The 19,432-nt window shown below is 38.2% G+C and overlaps 1 protein-coding gene across 1 annotated transcript; it reads left to right on the forward strand.

Moving 5' to 3' along the window:
• The first annotated feature begins 835 nt into the window (after positions 1-835).
• On the forward strand, positions 836-2,429 carry LOC149257005 (GDSL esterase/lipase At1g71691-like). Its single transcript, XM_089435068.1, has 5 exons — positions 836-1,067; positions 1,160-1,287; positions 1,389-1,634; positions 1,865-2,123; positions 2,206-2,429. The coding sequence occupies exons 1-5, from the start codon at positions 836-838 to the stop codon at positions 2,427-2,429; spliced, it is 1,089 nt and encodes a 362-aa protein (XP_089291194.1).
• Positions 2,430-19,432: the final 17,003 nt, after the last annotated feature.

The following is a 19,432-nucleotide window of genomic DNA, read 5'->3' on the forward strand; positions in this document are numbered from 1 at the left end:
GTCTGGTTATTAATTCAGAGTATTGATGGGTATGGTAGAAATGCGGAGATTCTCAATTCCACCATCTCGTCCCCCAGTGTTCATGGCCTGCAAAGAAGAAGGCCATAGTAAACCACCACAGCAGCAAGCCCGGAGGATGGGCTGTTTTTACCATGCGTGATTAGCCGTTACCAGTTTGATGGATTTTTCAAGGAAATTGGCTCTGGTTGTCCTGTCTGCAATGCAATCATCATCTGGGCGAAAAATAAACGAACTCGCAAAATTGAACCTGACATTAATCGAACACGCAACCTTCTGATCTGGAGTCAAACGCGCTACCATTGCGCCAGAGATCACTGTTTGTTAATCTTTGGAAGTTCACGGAATCGAGCTGGGCAGAGCTCGCGGCGGCGCTGAGCGGAGCTCGAGGAGGGTGGCGGAGCTGGGCAGAGGAATTGGCGGCAGCCGGAGCCGAGGTTTTTCCAGACGACGCCGGAAACCAGGCCATTCCTCCGCCTAGGTAGACTACTCCGAAAGTTTATTCCATTTTAATTTTTAATCATCTGAACCACGTGAATGACTACATCATCATTGGCCGAGTGGAAACGCACCGCGGTCCGCATGCTGGACGTATTGCATAAATTAATATTCTTCCGAATCATAATCCATCGTAATTAGAAGACCGAATCATAATCCATCGTAATTAGAAGACCCACATTCACGTGACTCTGATAATCACAGTCTCCCAGAAAACTTTTTTACGTAAAGCAAGCACCCACGAGATTAGTAATTTAGGTGACACTTTCCTGTGAGTCTTTATCGTTCGCATTTTCCATTGATCACGTATAACAAAAGTATGCCACGTTTTCCATCTACAATTTTTGTTACCGTGGTGGTGATGATGCATTCATTAATTGCTGTTTCTGCATCATGCGTTTTCATCTTCGGCGATTCGCTTGTGGACACAGGCAACAACAACCACATCATAGCGCTGGCCAGGGCCGACATCTGGTACAATGGCATCGACTTTGCCAATCGCATTCCTACTGGCAGGTTCTGCAATGGTAGAACTGTTCCAAATTTTCTAGGTATGAACCCCATATTCCTTCCAGTCTTTCTTGCTATGTGAAATTTCGTCTCTGCAGTCAATCGAATAACTGTGTTTTCATTATGGTTGCAGCCCAAATCATGGGGTTATCAATTCCGATTCCATACTTAGATCCCCAGGCAAATGGGAGCACTTTACTTGGAGGGGTTAACTTTGCTTCCGGAGGCTCTGGAATTCTTCCATCCACTGGCTACAAATATGTGAGTAGAGTAGAGCCGAGTCTAGACTACTTCTGTAACTCATGTTTATGCGCCTGCAAGTACTGCAAATGTAAAAACTCTGATACAATACTGGTTTGCAGATTGGTAGAACTCCTTTCGACAGGCAGATCGAATATTTTGAAGACATTAAGGCAAAGTTGGCTTCCATGATGGATCCTCAAGCCGAAAGTTCTCATAAATTTATATCTGAAGCTCTCTTTTACATCAACATTGGAAGCTTGGATTACATTTCTAACTACTTTCTCCGTGACTCCAAAGTTTCTCAGCTCTATAGCGTTGCCGAATATCAACAGCAACTCCTCAGAAGGTTTGCAGATCAGTTCAAGGTAGGTTCTTCAATTTTTTTGGTGGAACTTGAATGTTGAATCCTATTGTTTACGTAATATTTTATATCATGATTACCAATTCACACCAAATAGATTTTTATTCTCAAAACTTTCTTACATACACATTGTCCCGGCTCTTAGCTCTTCTGGTCTCATACATTCTCACAATTACCCAACCACCAGTATATAAAGTCTTAACTTACTAAATAATATTGAATATTTGGGTGCAGAAATTGTATGAGTTGGGAGCGAGAAAATTTCTAATATCGAATCTACGACCTTTAGGCTGCACACCTTTAATGATTAGTTTAGAAAATCTTGATAATGGAAGCTGCGTCGGTTACGCCAATGGCATCATCTCAGATTTCAACATAGGCTTCGAAAATATGGTTAGAAATAAATTGCAGAATCGGTTTTCTGACGCACGATTTGTTCTGAGCGACAACTACGCCATCTTCAGTGAAATAATCAACGATCCATCTGCATATGGTGGGTCTATATTATATGCTTCTCCACTCTCTAATTTGTTTTCTTATTAGATGTCATATTTATGAGATTGTGGTGAATGCAGGATTCAAATATGTGAATGAGAGCTGCTGCGGACTGGGACACTTGAGAGCGGAGTTCCCTTGTAGTCCCATTTCAGGATTGTGTTTCCATCGTGCAGACTATGTCTTCTGGGACGCTTTTCATCCCACAGAAGCCATTAATTCCATTCTGGCTGCAACTCAATATGCTGGTTCACCTCAATTCATAAGACCTGTCAATCTCAAGCAACTAATGAATATATTGTGAGATGCAGAAGATCCGAATGGTCTACATCTGTGTAATTTCAATTCCAGTCTCCTTTTTAGGGTTTTTGGCATGTATGGACAATAGTGAGTCTAAGTATTTATATAATGTGCGTGTTGAATTGACATTCAAAAATGTGAATCTCAGTATCAGTGAACTTAATCAATAGATATGTTTAGGATTGCTTCACTTCCCGCTGCAATCACAGAAGGTTTTAAATTTGATGTACATGTCTAGGAGCCCCTATATGTAGCGGAATCCCTGAGGCAGAGGAAGAGGCCATATTCGTCAAAATGTTGTATGCTACTAGAAGCATAGAGAACAACGTACTGTGTAGCACTTAGCGGTAGGAGGGCCAGTTGGTGTTCACGGGCAGGCATTTCCTTTGAACGAAATACGGTGGTCCGCCCGATATTTGCAGTAATAGCGGGCGGAAGTTCCTATTTCGTATCCTATAGCATAGTAAATGCCTCTGACATAGGGTCTAGATAACACCATATAACATGCTGCCCGTTTTTTTTCTCTTTCATCACCGCTCAGCATTTTATATAGTGTTATATCGGCTCCATGTCAAGAGAGGGATGGAGTAGATTCGTTTGGGAGTTGTCTATAATGCGACTTTTTGGAGATTCTGGTGACGGAATCCGGCTGAAGAAATTGAGGTTAAATTTTGATTTGTTGCAGTTAAAATGGTTTTTTAATATATATTTGGATTCAGCACCCTGGAAAACCCCTGTGACACTTTGATTGTGCAGAAACTAGCTATCAAAATTGAGATTCCAATAAATTGCTGCCGGATTTTGACCAGAAAAAACCACCGGAAAAGCTTCCAAAAAGTCGCATTATAGACAACTGCGATTCGTTTGTGGGTCACAGTTGACGCAGTAGAACGTCATATGAGGGCATAATATCTCAGAAAAAATCATTACGGACAACTCTATACAGAGAAGGGCCACTATGGGCGGTTCCTATTTCGTATCTTATAGCATAGTAAATGCTCCTGATGACATGAAGTCGATATAACACCAATAACATGGCCGTAGTCTTTAACGCGACTTTTTGAAAGCTTTTCCGGCGATTTTTTCCGGTGAAAATCCGGCAGTAATTTATTGAAATCAAAGTTTGATAACTAGTTTCTGCACAATGAAAGCGTCCCAGGGGTTTTTCAGGGTGCTGAATCCGAATATGCAGTTAAAAAACCATTTTAACTGCAACAAATCATGATTTCATCTCAATTTCTTCCGCCGGATTCCGTCACCGGAATCTCAAAAAGTCGCATTATAGACAACTCCAATAACATGCCACGCGTTTTTTTCTCTCTCATCACCGCGCAGCATGTTATATAGTGTTATATCGGCCCCATGTCAGGAGCATTTACTATGCTATAAGATACGAAATAGGAACCGCCCATAGTGGCCCTTCTCTGTATCTCAGCTCTGCCATATCTTCCTCAAGTCTGTCTTTCCTTAGCGTTGTCCGTAACGATTTTTTCTGAGATATTATGCCCTGATATGACGTTCTACTGCGTCAAACTGTGCCGCACAAGCGAATCTACTCCATCCCTGTCTTGACCTCCACTCAGATTTGCACTCAAACGCTTAGTGGTGAACCCGACATGGTAACTGTCAAATCTGATTTTAATGTTAAAATCATACACTACTACCCTTATTTCTATCAGGAAACGTTTCTCTGTGAGCAGTCCTGAGATTGTAAGAAATATCTCCCACCGTATGGAACGCCTTGCTATTTCTGAACTTATTCAAACCTATCTTAGCTGTCCACTCGCTTGTACCTTGGGGAACTATTTCTCACTGACTAGGGATTAGTGCCCAAGACATCCAGTGAAAATTGGAAATTGATTGATTTGTCGTCCAATCTTCTAGTAAACCTCAGAATATTTATTTCAAGACCCTTGGTCTTCAATATATGCTTCAAATGTTGAATACAAATGAACAGGATATAGTAAGAAGTGTTGGTGAAGTTTCAGATAACACGTGTTTTATACATAATCTTTTAATAAAATGTAGTTAGCATGAAACAAGAAGAGCGCTTTTTGAGGATTTTAACCTTAGGTTTACAGAAACTTAGAACCAAACAATTGTAAAAACAAGGCCCGCGCTAATTCAAATTTGTTCAATGAAGAAAATAACACATAAGATTTTAAGGGTTTTAAGGTTTACAGAAACTTAGAACCAAACAATTGTAAAAATAAGGCCCACGCGAATTCAATTCTTTTCCATGAAGAAAAGAACACATCAGATGTAATAGAGAAAACAAATCATAGTCAACAATTTCTGAAAACACTGTGAAAAGCTTTATTCAATATCATATGAAGATCCAAAATACAAAATCATAGTTTTTTGTGTGTCAAAATTCCTTACTTTCAACTTCCTAAACTACCTTACATTCCATCATTACATTAAAACATAAAAATTACATGACTTCATAAAAACTATTATGAAATAAAGCACTTTATCATTCAATAATTTGTGACTGCGGGATAGTAGAAGGTTCTGATTTTGTAGTGTTTGCTTGTGGAGACATTCATTCTCTGCTTTTTCTCCAAGTTTATGTACTTGTGCTGGTACATTTGATAAACTTCACATGTACCATCTTGAAATTGGTAACCCTGTTGTATGTTGGCTTCACAATGAAAAGAGTCTTCATCATCCAGAAGAGCTGAAAATCTTTATTTAAGTAGTTAACAATGGTAATTCCTTTCAGTAGTCTTCTCATGTGTGGCACTGATTTTGCTTTTAGCCTCCATCAGTGACATTTCATATGTTTCCTAAGGCAACAAATTTCTTTGCTAGTCCCAACAAGGATGGTAAACCAACTTTGGTTCTTTTGTCAAAGACAATATTGAACTTCATCACTTCCTTGACTTCATTTAGCTTTTTCTCTGCTACTTTCCTATATGAATTCTTCACTATCATCTTATTGATCTCCATTATATGTGTAGTTCTGTCCTCTACCCCAAATTCCTTTAGCTCTTGTGCAAACCTTTTCTTTTAATTCCTTGATTTCCCGGTGAGCAATTTGATAATCTTTCATGTACTTCTCTGCAGTTTTCTTGGACATTTTAATAGCTATATGATGACTAATTGTGATATAAATACCTGGTGCTTACGGGTTATGATCACTGGGATGCTAGATGGAGTTTTTGGAGTCTTCGACGACCAGAGCATGAGGTCAAGTGAAAAAAGAATGACTCGGAAATGAGATTTTATAGGTAAAATGGAATAACTGCAGAGGGGAAACAATATTTATTGTTTTCGTGGGAATTGGACAAACTAGGATGACAGTTGGGAAAAGGGGAATGACATGGTGGAGGAATGGGTGGGATCTGGCTTGCTTGATGGCACAACTAGCTCACTTGATGACGAAATTATGGAGGGACTTCTCTGTACGAGACCGTTTTCGGAGTAGTGCCCGCGTAGTTGATCTGGGTCGTTGATCTGAGGTCCACACGCTCGACTCCAAGTCTTTGTGGAGGCACCCCTTATGATAACCATCGAGTGGTTTGTGGTGTCGGGTTTGCACCATCGTGCGGGTCCCATCACTTTAATTCATCTCTAACATCCAACTTGTTTTCTTTTTAACTTTGCAGCTCTCGACACATGGTCCCACCTTCGCTTAATGAAACTTATGTCAAGCGCTTTGTACAAATGATTAGTCCTTAATAAAATACTTTAATAAGAACTAAATCATTTCAATATGATCAAAACTGAATTATCTTTCTTCTTCTTTTTCTTTTTACTTGAGTATTTGATTTTTTTTATAAAATAAGGTAAGATATATACAACATAGACCAATTTTAAAATGAGTTACAACATCTGGCTCCACCTGGGGATAGTGTTTTGAGGAAAAAAAAACACTAAGAACCACAGATCAGTGCCTTCACCTCGGGCATGGAGTCAAATTGTAACTTTACACATTACAATGGATAACTCACTGATATATTTACAATGATCTCACCAGAATATATAATGATGAAAGAAAATGTAGGTTAGTGCTGGAAATAATGTTTGAGGTATTGCCCATTCACTGGCAGCTATTGAAGTTCACCATCCAGATTCTCCAAAACAAAAGTATTGTTTGTTCTAGACTGCACATATTTTGAAGGGACCAAACCATAAAGGATCAAAGTTGCCATGTTTACCTTTGTCTTCTCTCCTTGTATCCCATCTAAGAGCTAGATCACCTAGCTGAAAAAAGAATGTCTTTAGCTTTTCTATCAAAAATTATTTTCATTTTCCCTTGATAATTTATCAAATCCCCCAAACTTTTTCCTTGTTTTCATTGAGTTCTATTAACTAGTTCATTCTCCTAACTAGGGGACTTGACTCTTCCTGAACATATTGGACCAATATTGCAACATGTTTTATTAATTGACTTGGAAATAAAGCAATTGTTCCATAAACAAGTTCAAATGGTGACTTCCCAGTGGATCTTCTTGGAGTTACTCTACTTGCCCATAGAGAAAACTTCAGTTTAGTATCCCAATCCTTTTGATTTTCTGCCACAGTCTTTTTAAGTATCTTCACTAGAGCTTTATTAGAGGATTTTTCTAACCCGTTTTTTCTAACCCATTCCCCTGAGAGTGATAGACAGTAGAGAGACAAAATTACATTATACTTTTGATAGAAATCTAGTAATCTAGCTGATTTAAAAACTTGTGCATTATCTGCTACTAACCTTTTGGGACAACCAAACCTACTAAAGATGTTCTCCTCCAAGAATTTAATCACCACTAGATCATTTTATTTTCTTGTTGGGACAACTTCCACCCATTTAGTAAAATAGTATGTACCTGTCAAAATCCATTTATACTGCCCACTAGATGCTGGATTGATTTCCCCTATGAAATCCAATCCTCATTGCCTAAAAGGTTCCTCTATAAACACATGAATTAAAGGTAATGGTGCCAATTTTTTCTTCTCAGCAAAGACTTGACATTTTTGGCAACCCCTCACCAATCTATAAACATCTGAAAATAGACAAGGCAAGAAAAAACCAACTTTTAAAATTTTATGAGTTGTCACCTTCCATCCATAGTGACCACCACAAAGACAAGCATGATATTCATTTACAATTTCAATGGTTTCTCCTTCTGTCAAGCACAATAACAGGACACCAACCAGATCTTTCCAATATAGTTTCCCATTTGTTATTACATATTTCTATGCTTTTAATCTCAAAGCTTTGTACTTTGATCTATTTAAAGGGGGAGGACAACAAAGGAAACACAAATAATGTACAATATCTTTATACCATTCAGAACAAAGATACTTATATTGAATTTTGTTACCAGATTCAAGCTCCTTTTCTTGTTCTCTTGTGGTTTTGTTTTCATCAACTTCAGCCAACATATTTACTCCCAAGGCCTGAAAATTTGTCTCTGTTAAAATATTTGCTAAGCCCTGTCCTTTCACCAGCTTAGTTGGCTTTATATCCAAATCATATTCCTGAATATTTGCTATCCATTTTCCTCTTCTTCCTTCAACATCACTCTAGATTAAAACATCCTTCACAACAACATTTGGAACATAAGCAGTGACCTGAGATTGGAGAATATAGACCCTGAAAGCTTTTAGTGCCTTAACCAAGGCATAAGATTGCTTTTCAAGAATGTTGTATTTCAACTCTACATCCCTTAATACTCTACTAAATAATGCCACAGGTTGTTCCCTTTTCTCTTCATTTCTCTGTAAAAGCACAACTACAATAGTAGAAGCAGAAGCAAATGAAAAAAATTGAAATGGCTTTTTATAATCAGGGCTTACTAATACAGGGGCTTCTTGAAGGGCCTCTTTGATTCTTGAAAAAGATTCCCTGGCAGCTGCATTCCACTTAACCTCAACACCCTCTTTCAACATATCAGTAATTCCTTTAACAATCTCTGCATAGTTAGGAACAAACCTCCTAAGGAAATTTATTCTCCCTAGAAAGCTTTGAATTTCCTTCTTACTTCTTGGCAATGGAATTTTTTTAATTGCCTCTACTCTTCCTGGATCTATTTTAACTCCTTCCTTTGACACAATATGGCCTAACAATTTCCCTTCCTTCAAAGCAAAATGAGATTTTTTAGGATTTAATGATAGACCATACCTTCTGCATTTTTCAAATACCTGTCGTAGATGCTCCAAATGTTCCTCATCTGACTTAGAGAAAATAGTAATATCATCCAAGTAAATAACCACAAACTTGTCTTTTCTCCTACAAAAGCTATATCCATATCCCTCTGAAATGTGGCACCTTCATTCATTAGTCCAAAAGGCATTTTAGAATACATAAAATTACCCTAAGGAGATGTAAATGTTGCTTTCTATTGGTCTTCTTTGTCTGCTGAAATCTGGTTATAGCCAAAGAAACCATCAATCATTGATAACCTGTAAGATCTTGTTACCTTTTGTAAGACGTGGTCCATTTTCGGAAATCTTTCAAGGATTCTTTGTTCAAATTTCGGAAATCAACACACAATCTAATTTCTCCATTTTTCTTCCTTACAAGAACTAAATTTGGTACCCAATCAAAATACCTTAAGGGAACAATTATTTTTTCCTGTAACAATTTCTTGACTTCCTTTTCTATTGATGGCAACAATAAAGGATTGATTTGTCTCAATTTTTGCCTAAAAGATTTAACCCCTGGCTTTAAAGGAATCTTATGTTGAATGATATTGGTATCATAAGTTTTTAAATCTTCATATGACCATGAAAATACATCAACAAACTTATTAAAAAGACTTATATATCTTTTTTTAAAATATTTTGGAACATCTTTAGCCAACCTTACCATTTTTGGTTGCTAATTTGTTCCCAAATTTCACTCCCCTATATCTTCTTCCAAGTTTGTCTTCTTTGGATTGATAGCAACATCATTTGTATTAAACAACCTTTCCAAGGGTACCAAACCCTTTGGTATCACATTGTCCTTAAGCTACAAAATTTTCTAGTTTCCTAATGAATCTTTAAAAGACAATCCATCCTTATGTTCTTCTTCAACTTCCTCTTCCTAATCAATTTCCAAGTTTTCAAATTCTCCAATCACTTCAAGAAAATATTTGATCTATTCTTCATCTTCAAATACATGCCAATGCTTTATATTATCTGGGATAGATGGCCTGTGTCTGATTTCAACTTCATACCTTAATCTGGGATTGAGAGGAGGTTTAAAAGTACTGGTTGCTACTGCTAAAGAATCAGCAAGTCTATTACCTTCCCTAGGTATAAACTGTATATTGAAAGAAGCAAAGAAATTGTCTATCAAATCCCAGACCTCATTTCTATAAGTCCTCAATCTTGGATGCTTTGTTTGGCATTGATTCTTGATCTATTTAACTACTAATTCAGAATCCCCAAAAACAGAAATACACTGTATTCCTAAACATTTAGTAGCTTGTAGTCCAAGAATCAAAGCTTCATACTCAGTGATATTATTTGTGGAGTCAAATTCCAATTTATAAGAAAAAGGAATGAAATGACCTTTTGGGGAAATTAACAGTATACCTGCTCCACTGCCATCTCTTGAATAAGCACCATCAAAATAAAGTTTCCAGACTCCACTGACTGTCATCTCTCTGCTTTCAACTGTTGAAGGGAGCTACACTTTACTATCTTTAACAATTTCTTTTGTTTCTTGCAACATAAAACAGGAAAAATCATCATTTTCCTGACTGTACACAGGAGAATTACTAGAACCCTCCTTTGTAATGGTTTTATAAACCTAGTTTCTCTATATAACCTCCTTTCTTCACCTCCAAAGACAGGGATTATTTCATATGTAAAATCCAACTTCAATACTCCTCCCAACTTAGCCCCCCAGGACGTGAAAAGAAGCATTCCAAAATGTGTTGGAATATCCACCACAACCACATCCATCACAAGGCTTCTAACTGGAATTTGAGCCAAGAAAACAACCAAATCTTTCATCACTCCCTGTTGACACCTAATCCTCTGCGATTGGGTGAATTTATGTAAATAGTTAAATTAGGAATGTGAATAGTCATCAGGAGATGAACTGAGTAGTCACACCCTTTGTATATATCAATAGCATACCTAATGAAATAAATCGAATCATCTTTTCTGCCTAATGGAGTTACTGCCTGGCCTGACTTGGTATCAGAGCCAGCTCCTTGTTTTAGCTATTATGCTCCTGTAACTCCTCTGTCCTGTCCTGAGTTACCTTCCAACGCTGCTCTGCCTCTGCCATATTCTCCTCTGTCCTAACATAACCTGCCTCTGCCATATTCTTTTCCAACGCTGCCTCATAACGCATCTGTCCATACTGTCTAGACAGAAGCGGTGTACATTAATAAAAAAAAAAAATGTGAATAGCGCTGTCATTTTGAAACGTTTGCACTGTCTTTGTGATGACCTGACATGGCCTGATTGAACGCTGTTCATTTCTTACACTGTTCATTCCTGTTTTGCGTTTTTTGAAATGGGGGCGACGTTTGGTTGTTCTACTTCTTCAATAGAATGAATGTTTTTCCCTCTGCCTGTAGACAGCCGTGCCCTCTTCGTATTCATCCATAAGCTCTCTCGTTTGATCCTTGGATCAAAACGCGTTGTGTGTTGTAGACTAAGGAATTGGGTGCTACAATATCCATGTCATGGAGATTCTTCAGTTGATCAACTCTTCACTCGCTGATTGTGAAGTTTGTGCAGTGGCTCTCGCTACCTTTCACACCATTGTCATTTTGACAACCAACTCCCGCTCCCTATCAGTTGAGAGCGATTGGGTGCTGGTCTGCCTACTCCTCAAGATTTGGACGCCTATTTCTGTTGCGTTTTCTGAGCAGTGGAAGCTCAGAGAGAACGAGATCTCGAGTTGGAAATGCTGCGGTTTGAACCCGGGACCCATCGTCTACAAAACGCCATATCTTACCGTTGCACAACGCAGCAATGCTTGAGCTGAGCTGCGAACAAGGGTGAAAGCGACGGCAGGGAGTTGGATCGATTTTTTGAATCCAAGCGACGGCAGGGATACCAGTTGCAGTCTACGGGTCTATATTTGCTAGCCCGGTGGTTAGTATTGGTGACAGCCTCAGCTACGCCGCAAGTTCGATGGTCTGACCTGAAATACGATGGTCTGGCCGACATACGGTGGTTTGGCCTGTTGACATGTATTGAAATTTAAATTTCGACATGCATATAATTTCGATAACAGTTATTTGTATATAATGTTTAGTAAAGATCTTTGGCACAACAAAGTTCTATTCACAATATATGAATAGCGTTTGATGGTCTTAGTGCACTTTGTATGTAATGTCTGGTGAAGATCTTTAGCGCAACGGAATTTTATTGCTGGGATATATATATGTACCACGATGTTAGGCTACCATAGTGGTGTTTTTTAAAGATGTTCTCAAAAGTGACCAACATAGTTAAGGCCAGAATACATTTTTAATATCAGAATAATTTTCTTTTAGCAGCAGAAGTTTTTTTTTTCTCCACAAAAGCACATGTTTGCCAGCAAAAGTATTTTTACAGCTCTCAGATTTTTACAGAATGCATTCAAGCATATCCATGGTAGGAATAGTTCTCACTGGCAAGGAGAACTATCCTGAATGGTCCCGGATGATAAAACACACCCTCATCTTCAATGAGTTGTGGAAAGGGGTGTGTGTCGGAGGAGGAGATAAAGACCCAGTACAACCTACCTCAGACAAAGAGCTCGTCATTTGGGAAAACAAGAACAGCAAAGCCTATGCATTAATCGCAACATCTGTAAATGAAGAGGTGAGTCGCCATATTTCGTCATATTCAACTGCCTTTGAAGCCTTGCAAAAGCTAAAAGAACTCTATGACTCACATTCTGCACTTGAAGTTGTTCAGCTCATGATTAAACTCTTCACTCTTGAACTGAAAAATAATGATCCTCTTGCTCTTGCATCTGAAGTAAAGTCTATAATGCATGATATCAATTCCACTAAGGTTGAGCTGGATATCCCTCTTATTGCTTTTGTCAAGGCACTCTATCCTACTTACTCCAATTATCTTGAGTCTTTGCAAGCAAATGGAAATCTCAAAGATATAACCTTTGAATCTCTTATGAAAAAGTTTGCTGAAAGAGAGAAAGCTTTTGGAAAGAAGACAACCCCTGAATCTTCTGAAGAGACTGTGTGCCTTGCTCATAAAGAATAGCATCCTTCTCAAGATTCTACAAGAGGAAGAGGTGGACGAAGAGGAAGAGGAAGATATTTCAGAAGCAGGGGGGGCAGACATTCTCAAGGAGAAAAGGCAGATCTGCACTGCATTCGCTGCAAAAGAAATGGATCACATGATGCCTCTACATGCAAGCTACCATGGGACAAAATTGAGAAGAAAAGAAACCAACAGAAAGGTAAAACTGATGATACAGACAAAGGTAAAGCACCTGAATCCGCTCACTATATTGAGGCACAATGCAACATTGGAGTAAGTGAAGATTTGTTTAATACTTCACTTGCTTCTTCAAAAAATGATTGGTTTCTTGATTCAAGAGCAACCTGTCACATGACTCATAGAAAATATTTTTTTGAAGATTTCACTGACAATGTTGATGGAGCAGTATACTTTGCAGATCAGTCAAAAATCAAGCCATCAGGGCTTGGCACAATCAGGCTTAAACTGCCTGGTCTTCCAGACTTTCTTCTGGATCATGTTCTATATCTCCCATAGCTCAAGAGAAACTTGTTGTCCTTGGTCCACATCCGCCAGCAAGGTCATTCCATTCATATGTTTGATGGAAAGCTTGAGGTAAGAAAAGCATCTGACCACTCATTTGTCATGAGGGGAATAGAAGAAGAAAGGCTTCTCAAACTGCAAGGAATCTCTGCTCATACACAACATTTCTCATATATTTCTCATCATGAAGAAGGTACACTTCCATCAAGTTTATTATGGCATGCTAGATTTGGACATTTAAACTATCACAGTCTCCGCTTATTGAAGAAAAATGGTGTTGCTGGTTTGCCTACAATTGCTAGGAAACATAAGCAATGTGATGCTTGCATTCTAGGAAAACATAGCAAACAGTCCTTTCATGATTCACATTCAAGAGCACATAGGAAGCTTGAACTCATTCATTCAGATTTATGTGGTCCAATTCATGTTCCTTCTGCAAATGGAAATAAATATATCATGACATTTATTGATGATTACACCAGAATGTGTTGGGTTTATTTATTGAAGAACAAATCTGATGCTTTTCAAACATTCAAGAATTTTCATAAATGGATTGAAAATGATGTACAATCTCATATTGGGCCTATTCGCACTGGTAATGGAAAAGAATATACATCAAATAAATTTGAAAACTATCTTCGCCAACATGGGATCAAACATCAAACAACTGTGCCTTATAATCCCCAACAGAATGGTGTAGCTGAAAGAATGAATAGAAAAATCTTGAATATGGTACGATCCATGCTTTTCTTCAAAAATGTAAAGATAATGTTTTGGGCTGATGCTGTTCTATGTGCTGCATATATAAAGAATAGATTTCCATCTAATGCTATAAGAAACAAGACTCCTTATGAATTGTGGTATGGACATGTTCCTTCGGTAAAACATCTCAGGGTCTTTGGTTCCACCTGTTATGCTTTGATACCAAAGGTACATAGAAACAAACTTGGTGCTAGAAGTCGTAAGTGTATCTTCCTGGGGTATTCAAACACCTCCAAAGCATACTGCCTCTATGATGAAGTAAATAAAAAGTTTGTTGTATCTAGAGATGTAATTTTTCTTGAATCATCCAAATCTAATAATGTTGTTGAGCGGCAACTTGATCGCTTGGATAGATTCACAAAAACGAAATCATTTCAAGAATTTGATAATCAGATTCCACATCTTGAAGGGGGGATTCCTATACTAGATCAACATGTGGAATCTTCTTCTGAAGAACACTGTCCCCCGAATGAAACTCCAACAACGGATGATGCTTTAAGTGATGTAATTGATAGAATTGGGAGACTCAATCTTGATTCAGTCCTAACTCAATCAATAGATCAGCCTGGACCATCTTAGAAAGGTCCCCCAAAGTGGCTGACAAAGACACTTGAAAGTGTTCATCCTGATGAAATTGGAAAAATAGGAACCAGAAATTCAAACCGACAAAATGGAGGTGATGTAGATGACTCTAATTCACCTGTTGATATGGATGTTTCTTATGATTGTGAATTGAACTTGTCTACAGATTTTGAACCAACTTCCTTTAAAGAAGCTGCTTCTCATGATGAATGGAAAGAAGCGATGCAAAAGGAGTATGATGCCCTCATAAAGAACGACACTTGGAAGCTGGTTGATCCTCCATTTGGAACCAAACCAATTGGCTGCAAGTGGGTCTACAAGAACAAGTACAAAGCTGATGGCTCACTTGACAAGAAAAAAGCTAGGCTTGTGGCAAAAGGTTTTGCACAGAAGGAAGGGGTCGATTATGAGGAAACTTTTGCCCCCACAGCAAAATGGGCCACCATCCGGACACTCTTTGCACTAGCAACTCAGAATGGTTGGAAAGTCTATCAAATGGATGTAAAAACTGCCTTCTTGAATGGAGATCTAAAAGAGAATGTTTTTATGTCCCAGCCTGAAGGATTTGCTGTGAAAGGACATGAACATAAAGTATGCAAACTTGTGAAGTCCTTGTATGGCCTCAAACAAGCACCGCGAGCCTGGTATGAAAAACTTACTGAGCATCTTCTAAAACTCAACTTCAATCATTTTGATCTTGATGATGCAGCTTTATTTGTTAAGAAAGTTGGCAAAACAGTTGTATATCTTGTGGTATAAGTAGATGATCTTTTAATGACAGGGAACAATGAAAGCTACATTGCATCCATAAAGAAGGAATTGGGGAAAAGTTTTCAAATGACTGATTTGGGCTATGTTCATTACTATCTTGGCATTGAAATAACCCAACATCCAAAGTCCATATTTCTTTCTCAAAAGAAATACATTGGAGATTTGTTAAACAGATTTGGCATGACAGAGTGCAATCCTCTTACTACTCCAATGGAACAAAACTTAAAGCTCACATCTATTGAAGGAAAGGAATTTGAGGATGCAACAAAGTATAGACAGCTTGTAGGAAGTCTCATCTACCTCACTACTACCAGACTAGACATTTCATTTTCTGTTGGAATCCTCTCCAGGTTTATGCAAAAGCCTTGTGAGGGACATTGGTCTGCTGCAAAAAGAGTTCTAAGGTACTTGAAGGGAACTAAATACCTTGGGATCAAGTATACACAGGTGGACGACTTCAGCTTGATTGGATACTCTGATTCAGACTTCGATGGAGACAAATAAACTGGGGTATCTACTTCAGGATATGCTATGAGTCTTGGATTAGGAGCTGTCTCCTGGAGATCACGCAAACAATCAGTTCCAGCAGATTCCACAATAGAAGCAGAATACGTGGCAGCAGCTGAAGCAACAAAAGAAATTGTGTGGCTCAGGAAAATTCTTGAATATTTGCAGGTAAAACAAGCACAATCAATTCCACTCATGATTGACAACACCTTTGCAATAAATTTAGCCAAGAACCCAAAGTTCCATGATCGAACAAAGCACATCAATACTAAATATCATCTGATCCGACATCATGTTGAGGCCAAAACAATCCATCTCCGTCATTGTTCCACAAATGAGCAAATTGCAGACATCTTCACCAAAGCGCTTGGAAGAGAAAAGCTTGAAAGATTCAGAACGATGCTTGGACTCACGAACATCCCTTCAGATTAAGGGGGGGAATGTTGACACCTAATCCTCTGCGATTGGGTGAATTTATGTAAATAGTTAAATTAGAAATGTGAACAGTCATCAGGAGATGAACTGAGCAGTCACACCCTTTGTATATATCAATAGCATACCTAATGAAATAAATCAAATCATCTTTTTTGCCTAATGGAGTTACTGCCTGGCCTGACACTCCCACACATTTAACCTTCTTAGAATCAAACAAATAAAGATCCTTGTAAGGTTTTGTGATCTGCAAATTTAATTGTTTCATAACTAATAATGGCATCAAGTTATGAGAAGCTCCAGACTCTAACATACAATTATGAAGAATAAAAAAATGTAGCAATAAAGAAATATAGGAAGGAGGAGTGGAAGAATCCACCTCTTCTACATGAGGACTAAACATTACCACTTGTCTTTCTTCCTGCAAACTTATTGTGTCTACCACCTGATCATCTTGAGAGAGATTGATGAATTCAGAAATATGTTTTTTTATATGTTGGGGTTTTAGCTAGTTCAATCAAAGGAATTTGAATTTGAATATTTTTTAACTCCTTTGCCAAGCTAAAAGAGTGACCCTGTTTCACTAGATTATCTTGTTCTTCATCATTCATCTTTTGTTTTGTAAATTCATGAGAATTATCTATACACTGTTGAGCATATTTATTCAATACTTCCATACCTGATTTGTCTTTTGAGTTTTCTCCTTGCTGAAATGTAGTCTTTGTGACTGAATCAAAAATGTAGTCTTTGTGATTGTCATCTCTTGAATAAGCACCATCAAAATAAAGCTTCCAGACTCCCCTGACTGTCATCTCTCTGCTTTCAACTGTTGAAGGGAGCTACACTTTACTATCTTTAACAATTTCTTTTGTTTCTTGTAACATAAAACAGGAAAAATAATCATTTTCCTTACTGTACACAGGAGAATTACTAGAACCCTCCTTTGTAATGGTTTTATAAACCTAGTTTCTCTATACAACCTCCTTTCTTCACCTCCAAAGACAGGGATTATTTCATATGTAAAGTCCAACTTCAACACTCCTCCCAACTTAGCCCCCCAGGACCTAGAAAGAAGCATTCCAAAATGTGTTGGAATATCTACCACAACCACATCCATCACAAGACTTCTAGCTGGAATTTGAGCCAAGGAAACAACCAAATCTTTAATCACTCCCACACATTTAACCTTCTTAGAATCAAATGAATAAAGATCCTTGTAAGGTTTAGTGATCTGCAAATTTAATTGTTTCATAACTAATAATGGCATCAAGTTATGGGAAGCTCCAGAGTCTAACATACAATTATGAAGAATAAAAGAATGTACCAGTAAAGAAATATAGAAAGGAGGAGTGGAAGAATCCACCTCTTCTACATGAGGGCCAAACATTACCACTGGTCATCTTGAGAGAGATTGATGAATTCAGAAATATGTTTTTTTATATGTTGGGGTTTTAGCCAGTTCAATCAAAGGAATTTGAATTTTGATTTTTTCTAACTCCTTTGCCAAGCTAAAAGAGTGACCCTGTTTCACTAGATTTTCTTGTTCTTCATCATTCATCTTTTGTTTTGTAAATTCATGAGAATTATCTATAGACTACTGAGCATATTTATTCAATACTCCCATACCTAATTTCTCTTTTGAGTTTTCTCCTTGCTGAAATGTAGTCTTTGTGACTGAATCAACTTGTTTCTTTCCTTTATCAAGCTGACTTGGAAGTTTCTATGGAGTCTCCATACGTTGAGACATTGGATATTTTTGTTCTTCCATGCCATCCTACACCCTTACCCTTTTCCTCAATCTAAGGTCATGTTGTAGCGACTACAACCACCCTCCAAAATTTTGGCTCACATGCAAATTTCAGAGCCTACCTTGGATCCTGTGATCGATCGATCCTTGGTCACTTGTTGGTAAGTTGATGATATCAAGCTCCCCTCCTTGATCTTAAGAGTTTTTCATGTTCTCATCTTTATGTAGCATGTGTCATCTTTGGGCATAGAGATTGTTGTTTGTCATGCAAAGGGAATGTTGTTTTGCTTCAAGGGAAATCTTATGCGTATGAGTTGTTTTCATTACATAGACATGTTTCACACTCACTTCACGCACTCTTGTCGTGAAGGTTTTTGCATCAAGTAGAGTATGTTTTATAAATTCTGGATGGTCTACGTTGTATCACTAAGTGTTCGTGTGTGATCATAGTCGAGTCCTATCACTGTTTACATCTATTTCATTGATCTCACACTTAGCCAATTTCCCAAGCAACCTAGCCTCATCCAACTTCCCGGAACTGTGCACTTTTCTTCTGTAACCCTTAAGTTTTTTTCCTTTCCTACTGGAACTGCACAGTGCGTAGAGACCCCAGCCTCCCTTGGTATCCAAAACTGCGCAGTGGTTTCCTCCAGTGTACTTCCCCAGCCAAAACCCACTGTCTTTAGAAATTGCACAGTGTTTTCCCTCAGCTTCCCAGCCAGTACTACTCTCCAGAAATGCGCAGAGCAGTCAGACAACCAACCTTGCTCTCAGAAATTGCATAGAGCAGGCATCCTAGCCTTTCTCTGGAAAATTGCACAGATCATCCTTGTAGCAGTCACTATCCACTGAAATTGTGTAGATCTATCTCTCAGTGATTACATGAAAATATGACATGCCAGATCACTCTCAAGGAGTTAAGGAGAAGGAACAAGAAACCAGGTTATGGCAAGATATTAGGACCCCATGCAAACTTCATCAGATGCATGATCATCTTGAGGGTGATTATGGTAAGTAAAGAACACCTTTCGAAGTACATCCCTTACTTGAGTTTGCAGGACTGCTTGTCATTGTCAAATCATCCTATCTTCATTAACATGCATTTGTGCAAACACAAAAAAGTCATTTCATGTATTTCCTCTACATGTCTTGCTTCCTTTTCACTTCTTTAACCAACTGTTTTCTTCAGCAGGTTGATTTCTATGTCATGCTTGCGACCTTGTTATGGTGATGTTGAAGGTTTTTATTTGTGTGTATGAGTTCTATTTGCTATTTAAACATCTATCAAACTCACACACGAAGTTGTAAACAATGTTGCATGAGTGTCATCATGGTCGTTTAATGATCTATCTCAAGTGTCACACTTGTCGCTCTTAACCTTTAGAAAATCACACTGAGACATGTTGTCTTGTTGGTTTGAGGTGTCTTGTCATCAAGCCATGTTGAGTGTGTGTTAGCAAGGTCATTTATAAACTAGTTCACTCACTCACACACTTAACCATTTTTCCGAACATCTTCGATCGAACCACCCT

Source organism: Pinus tabuliformis, chromosome 6 (assembly GCF_031772625.1).
Source record: "Pinus tabuliformis cultivar Carrire ecotype Pingquan chromosome 6, CPIR1, whole genome shotgun sequence".
Taxonomy (NCBI): domain Eukaryota; kingdom Viridiplantae; phylum Streptophyta; class Pinopsida; order Pinales; family Pinaceae; genus Pinus; species Pinus tabuliformis.

What these genes read in the sequence shown, in the direction of transcription:
- LOC149257005 (XM_089435068.1), top strand. Translation starts at nt 836, where the DNA reads ATGCCACGTTTTCCATCTACAATTTTTGTTACCGTGGTGGTGATGATG. An exon ending in CATCCACTGGCTACAAATAT is followed by an intron (nt 1,288 to 1,388) that starts GTGAGTAGAGTA and finishes ACTGGTTTGCAG; the next exon opens with ATTGGTAGAACTCCTTTCGA. An exon ending in GGTTTGCAGATCAGTTCAAG is followed by an intron (nt 1,635 to 1,864) that starts GTAGGTTCTTCA and finishes ATTTGGGTGCAG; the next exon opens with AAATTGTATGAGTTGGGAGC.